Raw genomic sequence first — 14,505 nt, forward strand, 5'->3', positions numbered from 1 at the left:
CACATATAGAACAGATTGTGTAAGAATGATTGATTCCTTCGCTAATGAAAATTTATGGGTGTTAATGACAATCCGTCTGCTTCATGATCACTTATTTTTAAACTGAATTCAAATTCCCAAACAATACTCTACCGTGCCTCCAACTCAACTTACTTTGCCCTCACTCATCTGAGTTCCTTGACCACCTGCTTGCCCACACTACAAACTCGTCGACTCATTCACAACCACTGTTCAACCTTGTCATCTTCCATGACCTTCTATGGCCTCCCTACTCCCATGGTCCTGATCATTGACAAGGCCAACTCCCACCACTTTGCTGTGTTCCTCACCACCCGCATCCCTCAGCCACCTTCTAACCACACTTTTTTTAAAAATTCATTCACGGGGTATGGGCTTCACTGGCTGGGCCAGCATTTATTGCCCATCCCTAATTGCCCTTGAGAAGGTGGCGATGAGCTGCCTTCTTGAACCACTGCAGTCCATGTGGTGTAGGTACGCCCACAGTGCTGTTAGGGAGAGAGTTGTAGGATTTTGACCCAGCAACAGTGAAGGAATGATGTGATATTTCCAAGTCAGGATGGTGAGTGACTTGGAGGAGGACTTCCGGGTGATGGTGTTCCCATCTATCTGCTGCCCTTGTCCTTCTAGTTGGTAGTGATTGTGGGTTTGGAAAGTGCTGCCTAAGGAGCCTTGGTAAATTCCTGCAGTGATTCGTGTACATGCTGCTGCTTCTGTGCATTGGTGGTGAAGGGAGTGAATGTTTGTGGATGTGGTGCCAATCAGGTGGGCTGCTTTGTCCTGGATGGTGTAAGCTTCTTGAGTGTTGTTGGAGCTACACTCATCCAGGTAAGTGGAGAGTATTCCATCACACCCCTGACTTGTGCCTTGTAGATGGTGGACAGGCTTTGGGGAGACAGGAGGTGAGTTACTCATCGCATGATTCCTAGCCTCTGACCTGCTCTTGTAGCTACAGTATTTATATGGCTAGTCCAGTTCAGCTTCTGGACAATGATAACCCCCAGGATGTTGATGGTGCGGGGATTCAGTGATGGTGATGCCATTGAATGTCAAGGGGCGGTGAATAGATTCTCTCTTGTTAGAGATGGTCATTGCCTGGCACTTCTGTGCCACGAATGTTACTTGCCACTTGTCAGCCCAAGCCTGGATATTGTCCAGATCTTGCTGCATTTGGACATGGACTGCTGCAGTATCTGAGGAGTCATGAATGGTGCTGAACATTGTGCAATCATCAGCGAACATCCCCACTTCTGACCTTATGATGGCAGGAAGGTCATTGATGAAGCAGCTGAAGATGGTTGGGCCTAAGACACTACCCTGAGGAACTCTTGCAGTGATGTCCTGGAACCGAAATGATTGACCTCCACCAACCACAATCATCTTCCTTTGTGCTAGGTATGACTCCAACCAGTGGAGAATTATCCCCTTGATTTCCATTGACTCCCAGTTTTGCTCAGGCTCCTTGATGCCACACTCAGTCAAATGCGGCCTTGATTTCAGGGGCAGTCACTCTCACCTCACCTCTGGAGTTCAGCTCTTTTGTCCATGTTTGAACCAAGGCTGTAATGAGCTCAGGAGATGAGTGGCCCTGGCGGAACCCAAACTGAGTGTCAGTGAGCAGGTTATTGATAAGCAAGGGGAGGTGGTGGCTGGTGGCATATATGGTATTATCACTGGGCAAGTATTCCAGAGAGCAAGGTTAAAGCTCTGGAGACCCGGGTTTGAATCCCACCATGGCGGATGGTGGGATTTGAATTCAATAAATATTTGGAATTAAAAGCCTGATGATTACCATGAAACCATTGGCCATTGTCGTAAAAACCCCTCTGGTTCACTAATGTCCTTTAGGGAAGGAAATCTGTTGTCCTTACCTGGTCTCCAGACCCACAACAATGTGGTTGACTTTGAACAAGGGCAATTAAGGATGGACAATAAATGCTGGCCTAGCCACATCCCAAAGCAAACAAAAAACAAGTGCCATTTGATAGCACTGTTGATGGCCCCTTCCATTACTTTACTGATGATCGAGAGATGAGGCATTAATTGGCTGGATTAGATTTGTCCTGCTTTTTGTGAACGGACATACCTGGGCAATTTTCCACATAGCCAGGTAGATGCCAGTGTTGTAGCTGTACTGGAACAGCTTGGTTAGGGGCGCAGCAAGTTCTGGAGCACAAGTCTTCAGTACTATTGCCGGAATATTGTCAGGGCCCATAGTCTTTACACTATCTAGTGCCTTCAGCCGTTTCTTGAATCACATGGAATGAATTGAGTTGGCTGAAGACTGGCACCTGTGATGCTGGGACCCTCTGGAGTAGGCTGAGATGGATCATCCACTTCAGATGAGGCATTAAACTGAGGGCTCCTCTGCCCTCTCAAATGAATGCAGAAGATCCCTTGATACTCCCACTTTTCAAAGAAGAGCAGTGGAATTATCCCTGGTGTCCTGACCAATATTTATCCCTCAATCAACATCACAAAAACAGATTTTCTGGTACTTATCACATTTCCTGTTTGTCAGTTGGCTACACATCAAAAGTACTTCATTGGCTATAAAGCGCTTTGGGATACTTGATGGTTGTGAAAAGCGCTATTAAATTCAAGCCTTTCTTTCCTTGATCCTGAAAAAGATATTCTGCCAAGTCACTTACAACTGCAAACTCCCACCACAATACTTCCTCAGCTATTGATCGACTCAGCTATTCCATCACCTTCACCTTTGACTTGCTTTTTCCAAGTAAAACCAAGCAAAAATGATGACTTTGAGCAACTTGCTATGCCTTTTGAACAGCATCTTCCAAACCCACGACTTCCACCATCTAGAAGGGCAAGGGTGGGAATGTCAATACCTGCAAACTGTTAATATGGCAATCATCTTCTTAAAACCAATTGGTGGTTAAACAAGTGATGGGCATTAATTACCCCAACTAAATAGAATAAAAAGGTACAGCTGGAACACTTTGTGTGGAAGTGACTAGCGCTGAGGAGTTGTCTTGGAAATAAACCAGCTTTAACTAAAAGACCTGCCTGGATTAATTCTTCCACCACAACCTCTTATTGTGAGTAACACAAGCTCCCCTCCAATCCTAACTTAGAACTCTATTACTATTCCTTCATTGCTGATCAAATATACTGGAACTCTCTCCCTAACTGTGCAGTGGATATACTCACACCATTGGGACAGTTCAAGAAGGGTGGCTCTCCACCACCTTTTCAAGGACAAGTAGTGATAGGCAATAATTACTGGCTTTGCCAGCAATGCTCAGTCCCATGAAAGAGTAAAAGAAATCTCCACCAAAACATCGCACTAATCCAGGATCATCCTGCAAAGCAAAGATTACACAGCTTATTTTCACAACCATTAACCACCTGCTTACCCAGTTTCCCCTGCCAACAGCATTTTCACTTCCAACAAGGAGCACATGGATTTCTTCATTGCTAACATTATCGCTATCTGTAACTACCTCTGCTGCTTCGCCCCCTTCTTTTCCATAAGCCAAACCTCACCTTCCGAGAACTTTCCCCTTTTTTAACCCCGAACCCATGTCTTATATTTCTCTTCTATTTTTCTTTAGACCAACTCTTGTTGATCCTGTTCATTAGACCCACCTCATGCACGCTTGACCCTATTCTTGCTAAGCTGCTGGTCCCCATGCTAGTTAGCATTAAAATGGTTCCTACTCCTTGAGTACTGCCCCTTCCTTTCAAGCCTGCAACACCCCTCCTCAAAAACCCATCCTCAACCCCTTTGCCCTTGCTAAGTATTAGCCTTTACTCTCCAGAATCCTTGATTGTGTTATCACCTTCTAAATCTGTGGCCATCTTTTCCATAATTCCAGGTTTGATCCTCTCCAGTCAGGTTTCAACTGAGTCAAGCAGGTTTACAGGAGTGTAAAACAAGGAAAGATTATTAATCAAAGAAACATAGAAACTAGGAGCAGGAGTAGGTCATTCGGCCCTTTGAGCCTGCTCCGCCATTCAATATGACCATGGCTGATCCTCTATCTCAACACCATTCTCCTGCGCTCTCCCCATAATCCTTGATGCCTTTAGAGTCTAGAAATCTATCCATTTCCTTCTTAAATATACTCAGTGACTTGGCTTCCACAGTCTTCTGTGGTAGAGAACTCCATAGGTTCACCACCCTCTGCGTGAAGAAGTTTCTCCTCATTTCAGTTCTAAATGGCCTACCCCATATCCTGAGACTGTGACCCCTTGTTCTAGACACCCCAGCCAGAGGAAACATCATCCCTGCATCCAGTCCGTCCAGCCCTGTCAGAATTTTATATGTTTCAATGAGATCCCCTCATTCTTCTAAACTCCAGTGAATACAGGCCTAGTTGGCCCAATCTCACCTCATATGACAAACTTGCCATCCCAGGAATTAGTCTGGTGAACCTTTGTTGCACTCCTATGGCAAGTATATCCTTTCTTAGGTAAGGAGACCAAAACAGCACACAATATTCCAGGTGTAGTCTCACCAAGGCTGTACAGCTGCAGTAAGACATCCTTGCTCCTATACTCAAGTCCTCTCGCAATGAAGGCCAACATACCCTTTGCCTTCTTAACTGCTTGCTGTACCTGCATGCTTGCTTTCAGTGTTTGTGTACAAGGACACTCAGGTCTATTTGTACATCAACATTTCCCAAACTATCACCATTTAAATAATACTCTGCCATTCTGCATTTTCTACCGAAGTCGATAACAACACTTATCCACGTTATACTGCGTCTCCCATGTATTTGCCCACTCACTCAACCTGTCTAAATTGCCTTTAAGCCTCTTCACGTCCTCCTCATCGCTCACATTCCCATCAAGTTTCGTGTCATCAGCAAACTTGGAAATATTACATTTCATCAAATATTATATTACGTCAAACTCAGAACTTGCACTGTTAGTACCGCCATAAGACTATTGTGTAGATTTTCATCCTTATAGCTTGGGCAGTAATCTGGCACAGAGGACCTCCTTCACTTTATGGAACCCAAGGAAATTCAGTGGAATGAAAATCAGGCAGATTCATCAAAGAATATGCAATCCACTTTGCCAGATTACCTCCCACATCATGAAGAAAAATTTCTAGTCTGTTCCCCTGCCCCCATTTTTCAATCTGAAGGGAAGTGAATAGCCAAAGATAAAACTCCCAAGAGAAACTAATCTATGACATTTCTCCCTAACCTCTGGGCAAATTTTGAAGAGAAAATTTCCAGGCTACCTATAATTCAGATGAATCTATTGCATTCCATAGTGATATTTCTCTGGATAGAACATGACTGAAATCATTATTTTGCAAGAGATATTCAGCCACTAACTCTATGCCTTTATTAAATAACATGTGCTCTTTCCTTTAAGGATATTCCTTAAAGAGCTTGAAAATTGCATGGAAAACCCTGAACTTGTAGGAAAATGCTTTTTAAAAAGGGTAAGTAAATCACTTCCATTGCCAATTTCCAGCAGATATTTTCTGAGCAAACAAATGATGTTGACTTTCAAATTTGGAGGGTGTGGAAAACTTAACTCTAGCAAATTGGCCTGACCGATAAGCCTTTCCATTGACTACTACTGTGGAAAATGACACACTATCTGAAGCTTCCTTTAGAGCGTATCATACTGTGTACTGTGATTGAATAGGAGATCTCTATTTGGGGGCATTTGCAGAAAAAGCAATGGGACAATTTTCTTTGGATCAGTGTCTTGGGCACGCCTATTCCCCAGGTGCAAAAGTCAGGCCATAGAGACCAATTCTCAAATTACTGGGTCTCCACCACTTTAGATCATTCTGGGATTCTGAGGCTTCCCATGAGTGGCAGTGTAGGAGCAGCACCTATAATTGGTGCAGGCAAAATGTGACTATTTAAATGAGGCAGGAGGTGGTGACACAATCCTCCATGTCAGATGATCTGAGAAGGGTAGGCAAAAATACAAAGGGAGGCCTGAAGAGACAAGAATCACTTTTTTCTTATATATTCCTTAGTGACCTTCGGGTCTGTTTGCCTCCTATCTGCTGTTCTCCAGCAGAATCCAGAGACCCTGACCATGGTAACCACTGGTGCCATTGAAGCCCTCTCGGGTTTGCAGCAGTGGCAACAGGAGCAGGAGCATTCTTCCGGGTCCTGTAAAGAGTCTTAGGGCCTCACCAGCTCTGGCCTTGTCTCTCCCTGCCCACACTATCACTGCCTGTGGAAACTCTCCCAAGCACTAATCATAACGGGAATTGTTCCCTGATATTAATGCAGCCCAGGGCTCAATATTGGTCAGAGCAAACAGATTTCTGGGCACTAGTGTCTATGACAATATCAAACATTTTGAAGAGAATCTGGCAGGATTGCACAAGTTTTCTTTATATCTAGTAAGCAGATAACCATGAATTGGAAATTGTTAGTCCTGGGTATGCAGCTCTGCAAAGGGAAAATACAAAAATACCTTCTGGATCATAGGAGGTCAGATCCACCTTCAGAAACGAATGAAACTCCACTTAAAGGTGGTTTTGAAATACTCAAAAGTCTAGCATTGGCTGTAAATAAATGTACCTATCCTACCCTTTGTGTCTAAGTCTTTGTACGCCACTAATTATTCTAGTTAAGCTAATTACACAATTTTTTACTTCTCAATCCTATCCATCTTGCAGACAGTTGTTTCCATTTTTTTTATCAAGAAGGTTTCTGACTTTCTTTCTACAGAAAGAGGATTTACAGATTTATGAAAAGTATTGTCAAAACAAACCACGTTCAGAAGCTCTCTGGAGACAATGTGGAGACTGCCAATTCTTTCAGGTACAAATTCTATGTTATTATAGTTCTCAGAATAGTGTTGCATTAGGCTTCATGTAATGTACAGCACATCAAAATGCACAATAGCAACTCCAGAAAAAATAACTTGGCATCTGCAATGTTGTCAATTGTTTCCAGCCCCTACCCCGCCATGGTGGGGCCGGCGAGCCATTGAAATCTCCATTCACATCGGTGGGACCGGAAGATCCCACCTGTGTGAAAGGCTGGAAAATTCTGGCCCCTATCTCAGTGGGAGATTGCTGCATTAACTCTATGACATTGTCTAGTTCTACAATACTTCCTGAACTCTTCTGGTCTATTGTGCTTTCCCAATTGCCTTTGTCAATGGCACTCAAACCAAACTCTGGAATTTCCTTCCTAAACTCCATCTGCCTTTTCTTCCCCTCTTCTCATTTATGCATCCACTCTAGAATGACCTCTGTGCCTATGTTTTGGCTGCCCAACTAATATATCAAACATTGGCTTGGCGTCCATTTTTGTCTGATTACATATCAGAAGTGCCTTGCAGTGTTTTTCTATTTAAAACAAACTGTTGTTGTTGTTGTTCCTTGTACAGAACTGTATATTTGTATTGCTCTTATAAACCAAGAAATTAGACAGATGAACCTCTTGTTTAATATAGTATTCTTGAAACTTTTGCCTCAAATGGCAGGAGAATTGTCAGATTTTTTGCATTAGTAGAAGGAGAAACTCTTGCTCATTATGTGGATTCAACTTCCAGCCACAATCTGCATTTAAAGGCCTTATATTGTCCTGGATTGAACAGCATAGGTGTCTGTGAGAATCAGATGTGAATTCTCGGGTTTTTGGACTTGACAAAGAAAGTTGACAAGGGGGCAGATTAGTTTATAACAATTTGGGAAGAATTATTAAGTATAAAAATATAAAAGTTAACATACTAGGTGATAGTTTTCAGGTCGTGACAGGCTTTACTTCCCATGTTAACCTTGGGCACGGAGCACCCCACTTGTCCTGGACCTTGCTACCTCTTCCTCTCTATGTCTTGCTGTGGCGCTGCCTCTTCCTTGCCTTGTCTTGCTATGACTTCTTTACGTTGTTGTGAGTCGGTCCACTGTGGTGTCCTCGGCTGTGCTTCTATCCTGTTTTGGATGTGAGGGTTTCCATATGCACGATCCGTTTCTACCTGATGATTGGTTCTAGAGGCACATAAAAGCTCTGTGATTGGTCCATGTCAGCTTAGCTCTGTCCATGTGATCAAAGTTCACATATTATTACCTTACAAGGCATCTTTGGCATGACCACTTAATATTGTCATATGTGGTACCTTTCTGCACAAACAGCTCATTCTGTATGCCTTTAGAATATGGCTATATTCCTTTCCTCATCAGACCCTACTTCTTATATGGGCCCAGATCTTCTGGTCTCTGGATAGTCGGAGACTGGACGTACACCTCAAGAAAAGCTATGGGACCCTGCAAAAGTCCCAACGCAGTGACTCTGTGGGAATTGCTTAGAAAGTTTGAACTTGCAATGGGCAATTCCCTCCTCCTGGGAGCCTCTGGAAAAAGTCTCCAACTCTGAGTTAGAGTTGGAGACTTCAGACAGTTCCGACTTATTTACCAGAATAGTTACCCAGGAAATGTTAAACAGGAAATGTAACTAAAGAGCTGACACCTCCAATCACTCACACTGACCCTCTCCCCCCAACTCCCCTGTTGACCCCCACAATCCCCCTGACTAACCCCCGACTCAACATGGCTAGTTTCCACCTCCCAACTACCCCACAACACTAAATCCGTCCCCCCCCACCCGACCCCCTGACTACCCTCTTGATCCCCTGACTAACCCCCGATTCAACCTAATTGCCCAACTGCCCCCCGACTCCCGATTTGACCTGACTAGCCCCCACCACCCAACCAAGAACCCCTGACTTCTCCCTGACACAGCCTATTGAGCCCCTAACCTCCCGATTGCCCCCTGACTCCCCCTTTTCCCCCAACCGCACCACCCTAACCACCTTACCCCTTTACCTTCTTACCTCACCCACCCTACCCCCTTACACACTTGCCTTCTCTCTATAGCTTTTCACAGAAGCTTTGGGATATTTAAACTCTTTACTTACAGAATACGGCAGCTAGTGCCGTAAAAAGGGGCATGGTTTCTGCATGGATCCTCACCGCTGCTCCCTCTGAGGTTTCCTGCACTGATTCAGTTCTGCGGGATCCTCCATCGGAAGACTGCCCGGAAATATCAGAGTACGGTATGCATGTATTTTTTGGTCTGTTCAGGGTCAGAAATAGGTCTGACACTGAACGGAAGATTCGGGCTTTGCACTTCTTTTGTGCAGACGACCTGATCAATCTTAAGCTGTCTTCTTGTATCAGTACTTTGACAGTCCAAAGGTTAAGTAAAGCCACGTAGTTTCTCAACAAGATCAGGAATTTAACAGAGCTTCTGCAAAAAAACTTCAATGACTGTGAATCAGGTTCAGCTAATGTTTGCCCTTATTACCTGAATTAATTGGTACAAACCTTCCTGTCTCTGATCATCGGAAATTGGACGTACATTGGAAGATGCATGTCAGGACCCCGCGGAAGTCCTGGACATATGTAGGGATTGCCCTGGAAGTTCAAACTTTTGCTGGGCTGATTCCCTGCTGCCCTGTTCCCTGCTCCTTAGATGTCTCCAGCCCTGAGCTCAGAGCAGAGACTTGGCCAGGCACGTGGGACTTACTGTGTATTTACTCAGGAAATGTTTTACAGTTTAAAACCTGGTCTAACAGCTGGTGACTCCACAACTGACACCCCCTATTTGCATCCCCCACCCGACTACATCTGATCGCAACTACCACCCCTGACCACCTGATTACCCACTCTGACCTCCCAACTACTCACCACAACTTCTCCTTGACTATCCAACTTGCCCCTTGACCAGATCTAACTACTCACCCAACCACTTGGCTACGTCCCCTGACCCAACCTGACTACCCCCTGATCTGATGACCCAGTCACCCATCTCCCCACCTCACCCTCATAACCACCTACCTATCTCACCCACTGACCCATCTAGCCATCTACCTCTCACCCACCTCACCAGCTACCCCCTACCAACCTCACCCACCTACCTACCTACCCACCTCCCCCACCTACTCATTTATTCACCCATTCATCCACTCACCCATTCAATCATCCATTCACTAACTCACATTCATTCACTAAAAGACTTGGACCTCTTAAACTTCCCTGAATATAGCAGCTAGTGCTGTAAAAGGGGGGCGTTTCCTCGTCTTTCCCTGATTCTACTCCATTCACGGGACTTAGACAGGGAATGCTGTGTTGCCCATTTCTGTGTCCACTGGGATCAGAAGATCACGGAAGAAATGGGCAGTATTGTTGGTTTGGTAAATCTTCACAGGCAGTGACACTGCTGACTGACTGGAAGATCTAGGCCATTGTATAAACGTGGATAATTTAAAATGCGTACAGCTAATTGTCTCTATGAACTGGAAGATCCATATTAAAAGACATAATATGTGCACCATTAAATCCTTAGCGCCCAAGGTTCCATAACACAGGAACACTGAGATCCTAAGATTCCAGAGATTCCAATATTAAATCAGATACATAGTGATTACCGTGATTACAAAAATGACATGTAAACATGATTAAATACTGATCATAGCTGAATATAATTCCTTTTAGATACTAATGTTAATTGATATAAGTGGATATTGAATATAGGGCTGAAGGGTTGAACGGCCTATTCCTGCTCCTAAGTCCTATGTTACTATAATTCCCTTACATATCTCCTGATGGAGTTAATAATCTGCAATGGCATTTCACTCTCTGCTGGACAGTTTCTGTAAGTTTCTTCCCCCCTCATTTTCTTTACCAATAACAACACCCTATCCTTCTGTAGTTCTACTTCTTTTACTTACCAACATCCACACTTGCCTTCAAGGACCCTTGCAACCTGATTATTAAACCCCCCATCTCTAGCTCTCAATTCACCACATCCAGGTAGGAATGACAGATTCCCTTCCCTGAAAAACATCAGTGAACCAGATGAGTTTTTATGTCACCATTACTGACAGTAGTTTTAAATTCCATATTTATTTAATTAACTATGTTTAAATTCTCCAGCTGCCATTGTGGGATTTGAACTCATGTCTCTGGATTATTAGTCCAGACCTCTGCATTACTATCGCAGTAACAATATGTTATCATTCCTTTCCAGTAAGACAAGGATAACTCCGGAGTCCCTTCATCCACCAGCAAACACCGATTTTATACAACTTCCCCATCCCCTTCACTGTCATCTCAAGTAATAAGTCTCCAGGAGCTTCTCACGGTGCCAATCCCTCAATAGCTTGCTTTTTAATATAAAAGCAAAAAACTGCGGATGCTGGAAATCCAAAACAAAAATAAAAATACCTGGAAAAACTCAGCAGGTCTGACAGCATCTGCGGAGAGGAACACAGTTAATGTTTCGAGTCCATATGACTCTTCAACAGCTTTTTAAACCTCTTTCCACTCCATTTGCATATTACTTCTTTAAGTTGTATTTCTGGTTCTAACGGCGCTCAGTCTGTACAATTTGTTATTTGCCACCTCTGTGCATGTGAAAGAGTTGGCTCATTATTTAATACAACAGGACTTCCTGAATGGTTGCTAAGCTCCAAAACTTTATTTTGTGTTCTTTTTCCAGGAGTGCCAACGAAAACTGGATCATAAACTCTCACTGGATGCCTATCTGTTGAAACCTGTCCAAAGGATTACAAAGTATCAACTCCTCCTTAAGGTAATCAGGATTCTAAACAAAGACCTGCTGTAAGGTTGGCTGAAGATTTGCAGAAACAAAAGACATTGCACTATACTTTGGATAGTTTTAATATTATAGGCACCATGCCTTTGATTTTGATAGAAATGTGTACAGTTTTTACATCAATGATAAAGCAGGCAAAAATTGTGTAACTATTTCTGGTATTTCACTTGACTCATTCCTGGGATGAAGGACTTTTCTTATGAAGAAAGGTTGAACAGGTTGGGCCTATACTCATTGGAGTTTGGAAGAATGAGAGGTGACCTTATTGAAAAATGTAAGATCCTGAGGAGACTTAATAGGGTGGATACCTGGGAAGATGTTTCCTCTTGTGCGGGCATCTAGAATGGTGACACAGTTTAAAAAGAGGTCTTCTTTTTGAGATGGAGATGAGGAGAATTTTTTTTCTCTCTCAGAGGGTCATTAGTCTGTGAGTTCTCTTTCCCAGAAAGCAGTGGAGACTGGATCCTTGAATTTATTCAAGACTGGGTTAAATAGATTTTTGATAGGCAAGGGAGTCAAGGATTATGGGGGGCAGACAGGAACGTTGTGTTGAGGCCACAATCTTATCGATTCGTGGAGCAGGCTCAAAGGGCCGAATGGCCTACTCCTGAGCCCTATGTCCCCATGAAATATCTCAACTAGTGATGTCCCATTGCATTGCTTGAAAATTAAAGGGTTTAATTTACAGGACTAAGACACTCTATTAGTAATGATCTTGTATTCGTGTCCCCTGTTTCAAACACCTGGGGCAGAAATTTTTGCTCGGCGGGGGGGGGGGGCGCATGCATGACCCGTTTGAGCGTGAAATGACGCGTGTTGACATCGGCCAAGCGTGCCGACGTCAATGCACAGTTGCGCAATAGTTCGGTCAGCGGTTGTGTGCCGGAGCCAGCAGCGCACCCGCCGACAATTAAAAGGCCTGTTGAGGCCATTAAGCTATAAATTAACAAAGTTTTCACTGCCGATCCAACCTAATGGTTGATGGGCAGGCGAAAAGGCCAAGTGGCCTTTGCATTTTTTTGGGGACTTCATCCACGGGCGGGATAAGGTTTCCAAAAGCAAATAAAAATAAAAGTAAAACTTTAATTTTTCATTAATAACATGCCCCTATTCATGTGGCAGAGTCACATGAGGGGACATGTTTTATTACATTCTTAGTTTTTAAAACATTTTTTATATCGCTTCATCTCCCTGAGGCAGCTCTGTGCCTCAGGGAGATTATGCAGCGCTCACTCACGCGCATACGCGAAGGTGGCACTCGCCCGGCTCACCCTGCCCTCCCCTCCAGCACAGGCAGCGCTCAGTGTGGAATTGCCTTCCGGGCCCGATCGTGGGCAGCAGTCGGCTTCCCGCCAGCCTCCGCCAAGCACCCCCGCCAAGGGCAAAATTCTGTTGACCTGCGGCTGACATTGATAAGTCAGAAAATTTAGAGATGGGTCAATTGTTTTCAAATCTGCTCTTGAGTCACTTAATCTTCCCTATTGGAGTTAGGGCAGTATTGCCATCAACAGCAATAACAAAATCCATCTATCTGTAGCCAATGGCCAGCACTGAAAGAGCTCAAAAAATGGACGGCAAACTTAGTGCTGAGAGATGCGTACAAACCTCATTTCAGTTAGATAAGTATCAATTACACATTTCCGGGATGGTACTGACCAAGTGCAAAACAAATACTTGTCCTACAAATACTATGGTCCACTAACAACAACAACTTGTATTTATATAGTGCCCAGTAAAACATCTCAAGGCACTTCACAGGGGATTTATAAAACAAAATATTATACCAAGCCACATAAGGAAATACTAGAACAGATGTCCAAAAGCTTGGTCAAAGAAGTAGGTCTTAAGGGGCTTCTTGAAGGAAGAAAGCAAGGTAGAGAGGCAGAGAGGTTTGGGGAGGAAATTCCAGAGCTTAGGGCTTAGGAAACTGAAGGGGCAGCCACCAATGGTGGTGCAATTATAATTGGAATGCTCAAGAGGCCAGAATTAGAGAAGCGCAGATTTATTTCAAAAGATTGTGAGGTTGGAGGAGATCACAGGGATAGAGAGGGGTGAGGCCAATTAGACATTTGAAAACAAGGATGAGAATTTAAAAATTGAGGTATTACTTAACCAGGGGCCTAAGTTGATCAGCAAGCACAGGGGTGATGGGTGGTTAGGATTTGGTGCAAGTTGGGACACAGGCAGCAGAGTTTTGGGTCGCATCAAACTTACAGAGGTTAGAACATTGGAGGCTGACCAGGAATTGTGTTAGAATAATCACATTAGGTGGGGGTTTTAGTAGCAGGTGAGCCAAGGTAAGAATTGAATACGATGTTACAGAGGTAGAAATAGGTGACCTTAGTAATGGAAATGATCTGTGGTCAGAAGCTCATTTCATGGGCAAATATAACACAAAGTTTGCAAACAGGCTGTTCAACGTCAGATAGTTGTCAGGCAAAAGGATAGGGTTAGTGGCTGGAGAGCAAAGTTTGTGGCGGGGACAGAGATCACTGGTTTTGGTTGACAAAATATTTAATTGGAGAAAATTTCTATCCCTTAAGTACTGGATGTCAGACAAGCGATCGGGCAATTTAGAGAAAGTGGAGGGATCAAAAATGCTGGTGATGAGTTAGAGTCGGGTGTCATCAGAGTATACATGATGTGTTTTCAGGTGATATCAGTGAGGGGCAGATGATAAATAGGAGGGGGCCAATGATAGATCCTTGGAGGGCACCAGAGGTGATGATGCAAGAGCAGGAAGCGAAGCCATTGTAAATGATTCTCTGGGTACAATTTAATAGATAAGAAAGAAACTGGATGACAGTGGAGAGGCACCAGGGAAAAATGGTGTGGTCAACCATGTCATAGGCTCCTGACAGATTGAGAAGGATGAAGATGGATAGTTTACATTTATCACAGTCAGGTAGCT

The 14,505-nt window shown here is 43.8% G+C and overlaps 1 protein-coding gene across 1 annotated transcript in view; it reads left to right on the forward strand.

The window, feature by feature from the left end:
• mcf2l2 (MCF.2 cell line derived transforming sequence-like 2) overlaps positions 1-14,505 on the forward strand; it is a 396,665-nt gene that overhangs the window by 283,879 nt on the left and 98,281 nt on the right. The window contains exons 19-21 of the mRNA XM_078563948.1: positions 5,371-5,440; positions 6,699-6,791; positions 11,478-11,570. Coding sequence (XP_078420074.1) covers positions 5,371-5,440; positions 6,699-6,791; positions 11,478-11,570 — 256 coding nt within the window. The remainder of the gene's footprint in view (positions 1-5,370; positions 5,441-6,698; positions 6,792-11,477; positions 11,571-14,505) is intronic.

This window comes from Cetorhinus maximus, chromosome 19, assembly GCF_964194155.1.
Source record: "Cetorhinus maximus chromosome 19, sCetMax3.hap1.1, whole genome shotgun sequence".
Taxonomy (NCBI): domain Eukaryota; kingdom Metazoa; phylum Chordata; class Chondrichthyes; order Lamniformes; family Cetorhinidae; genus Cetorhinus; species Cetorhinus maximus.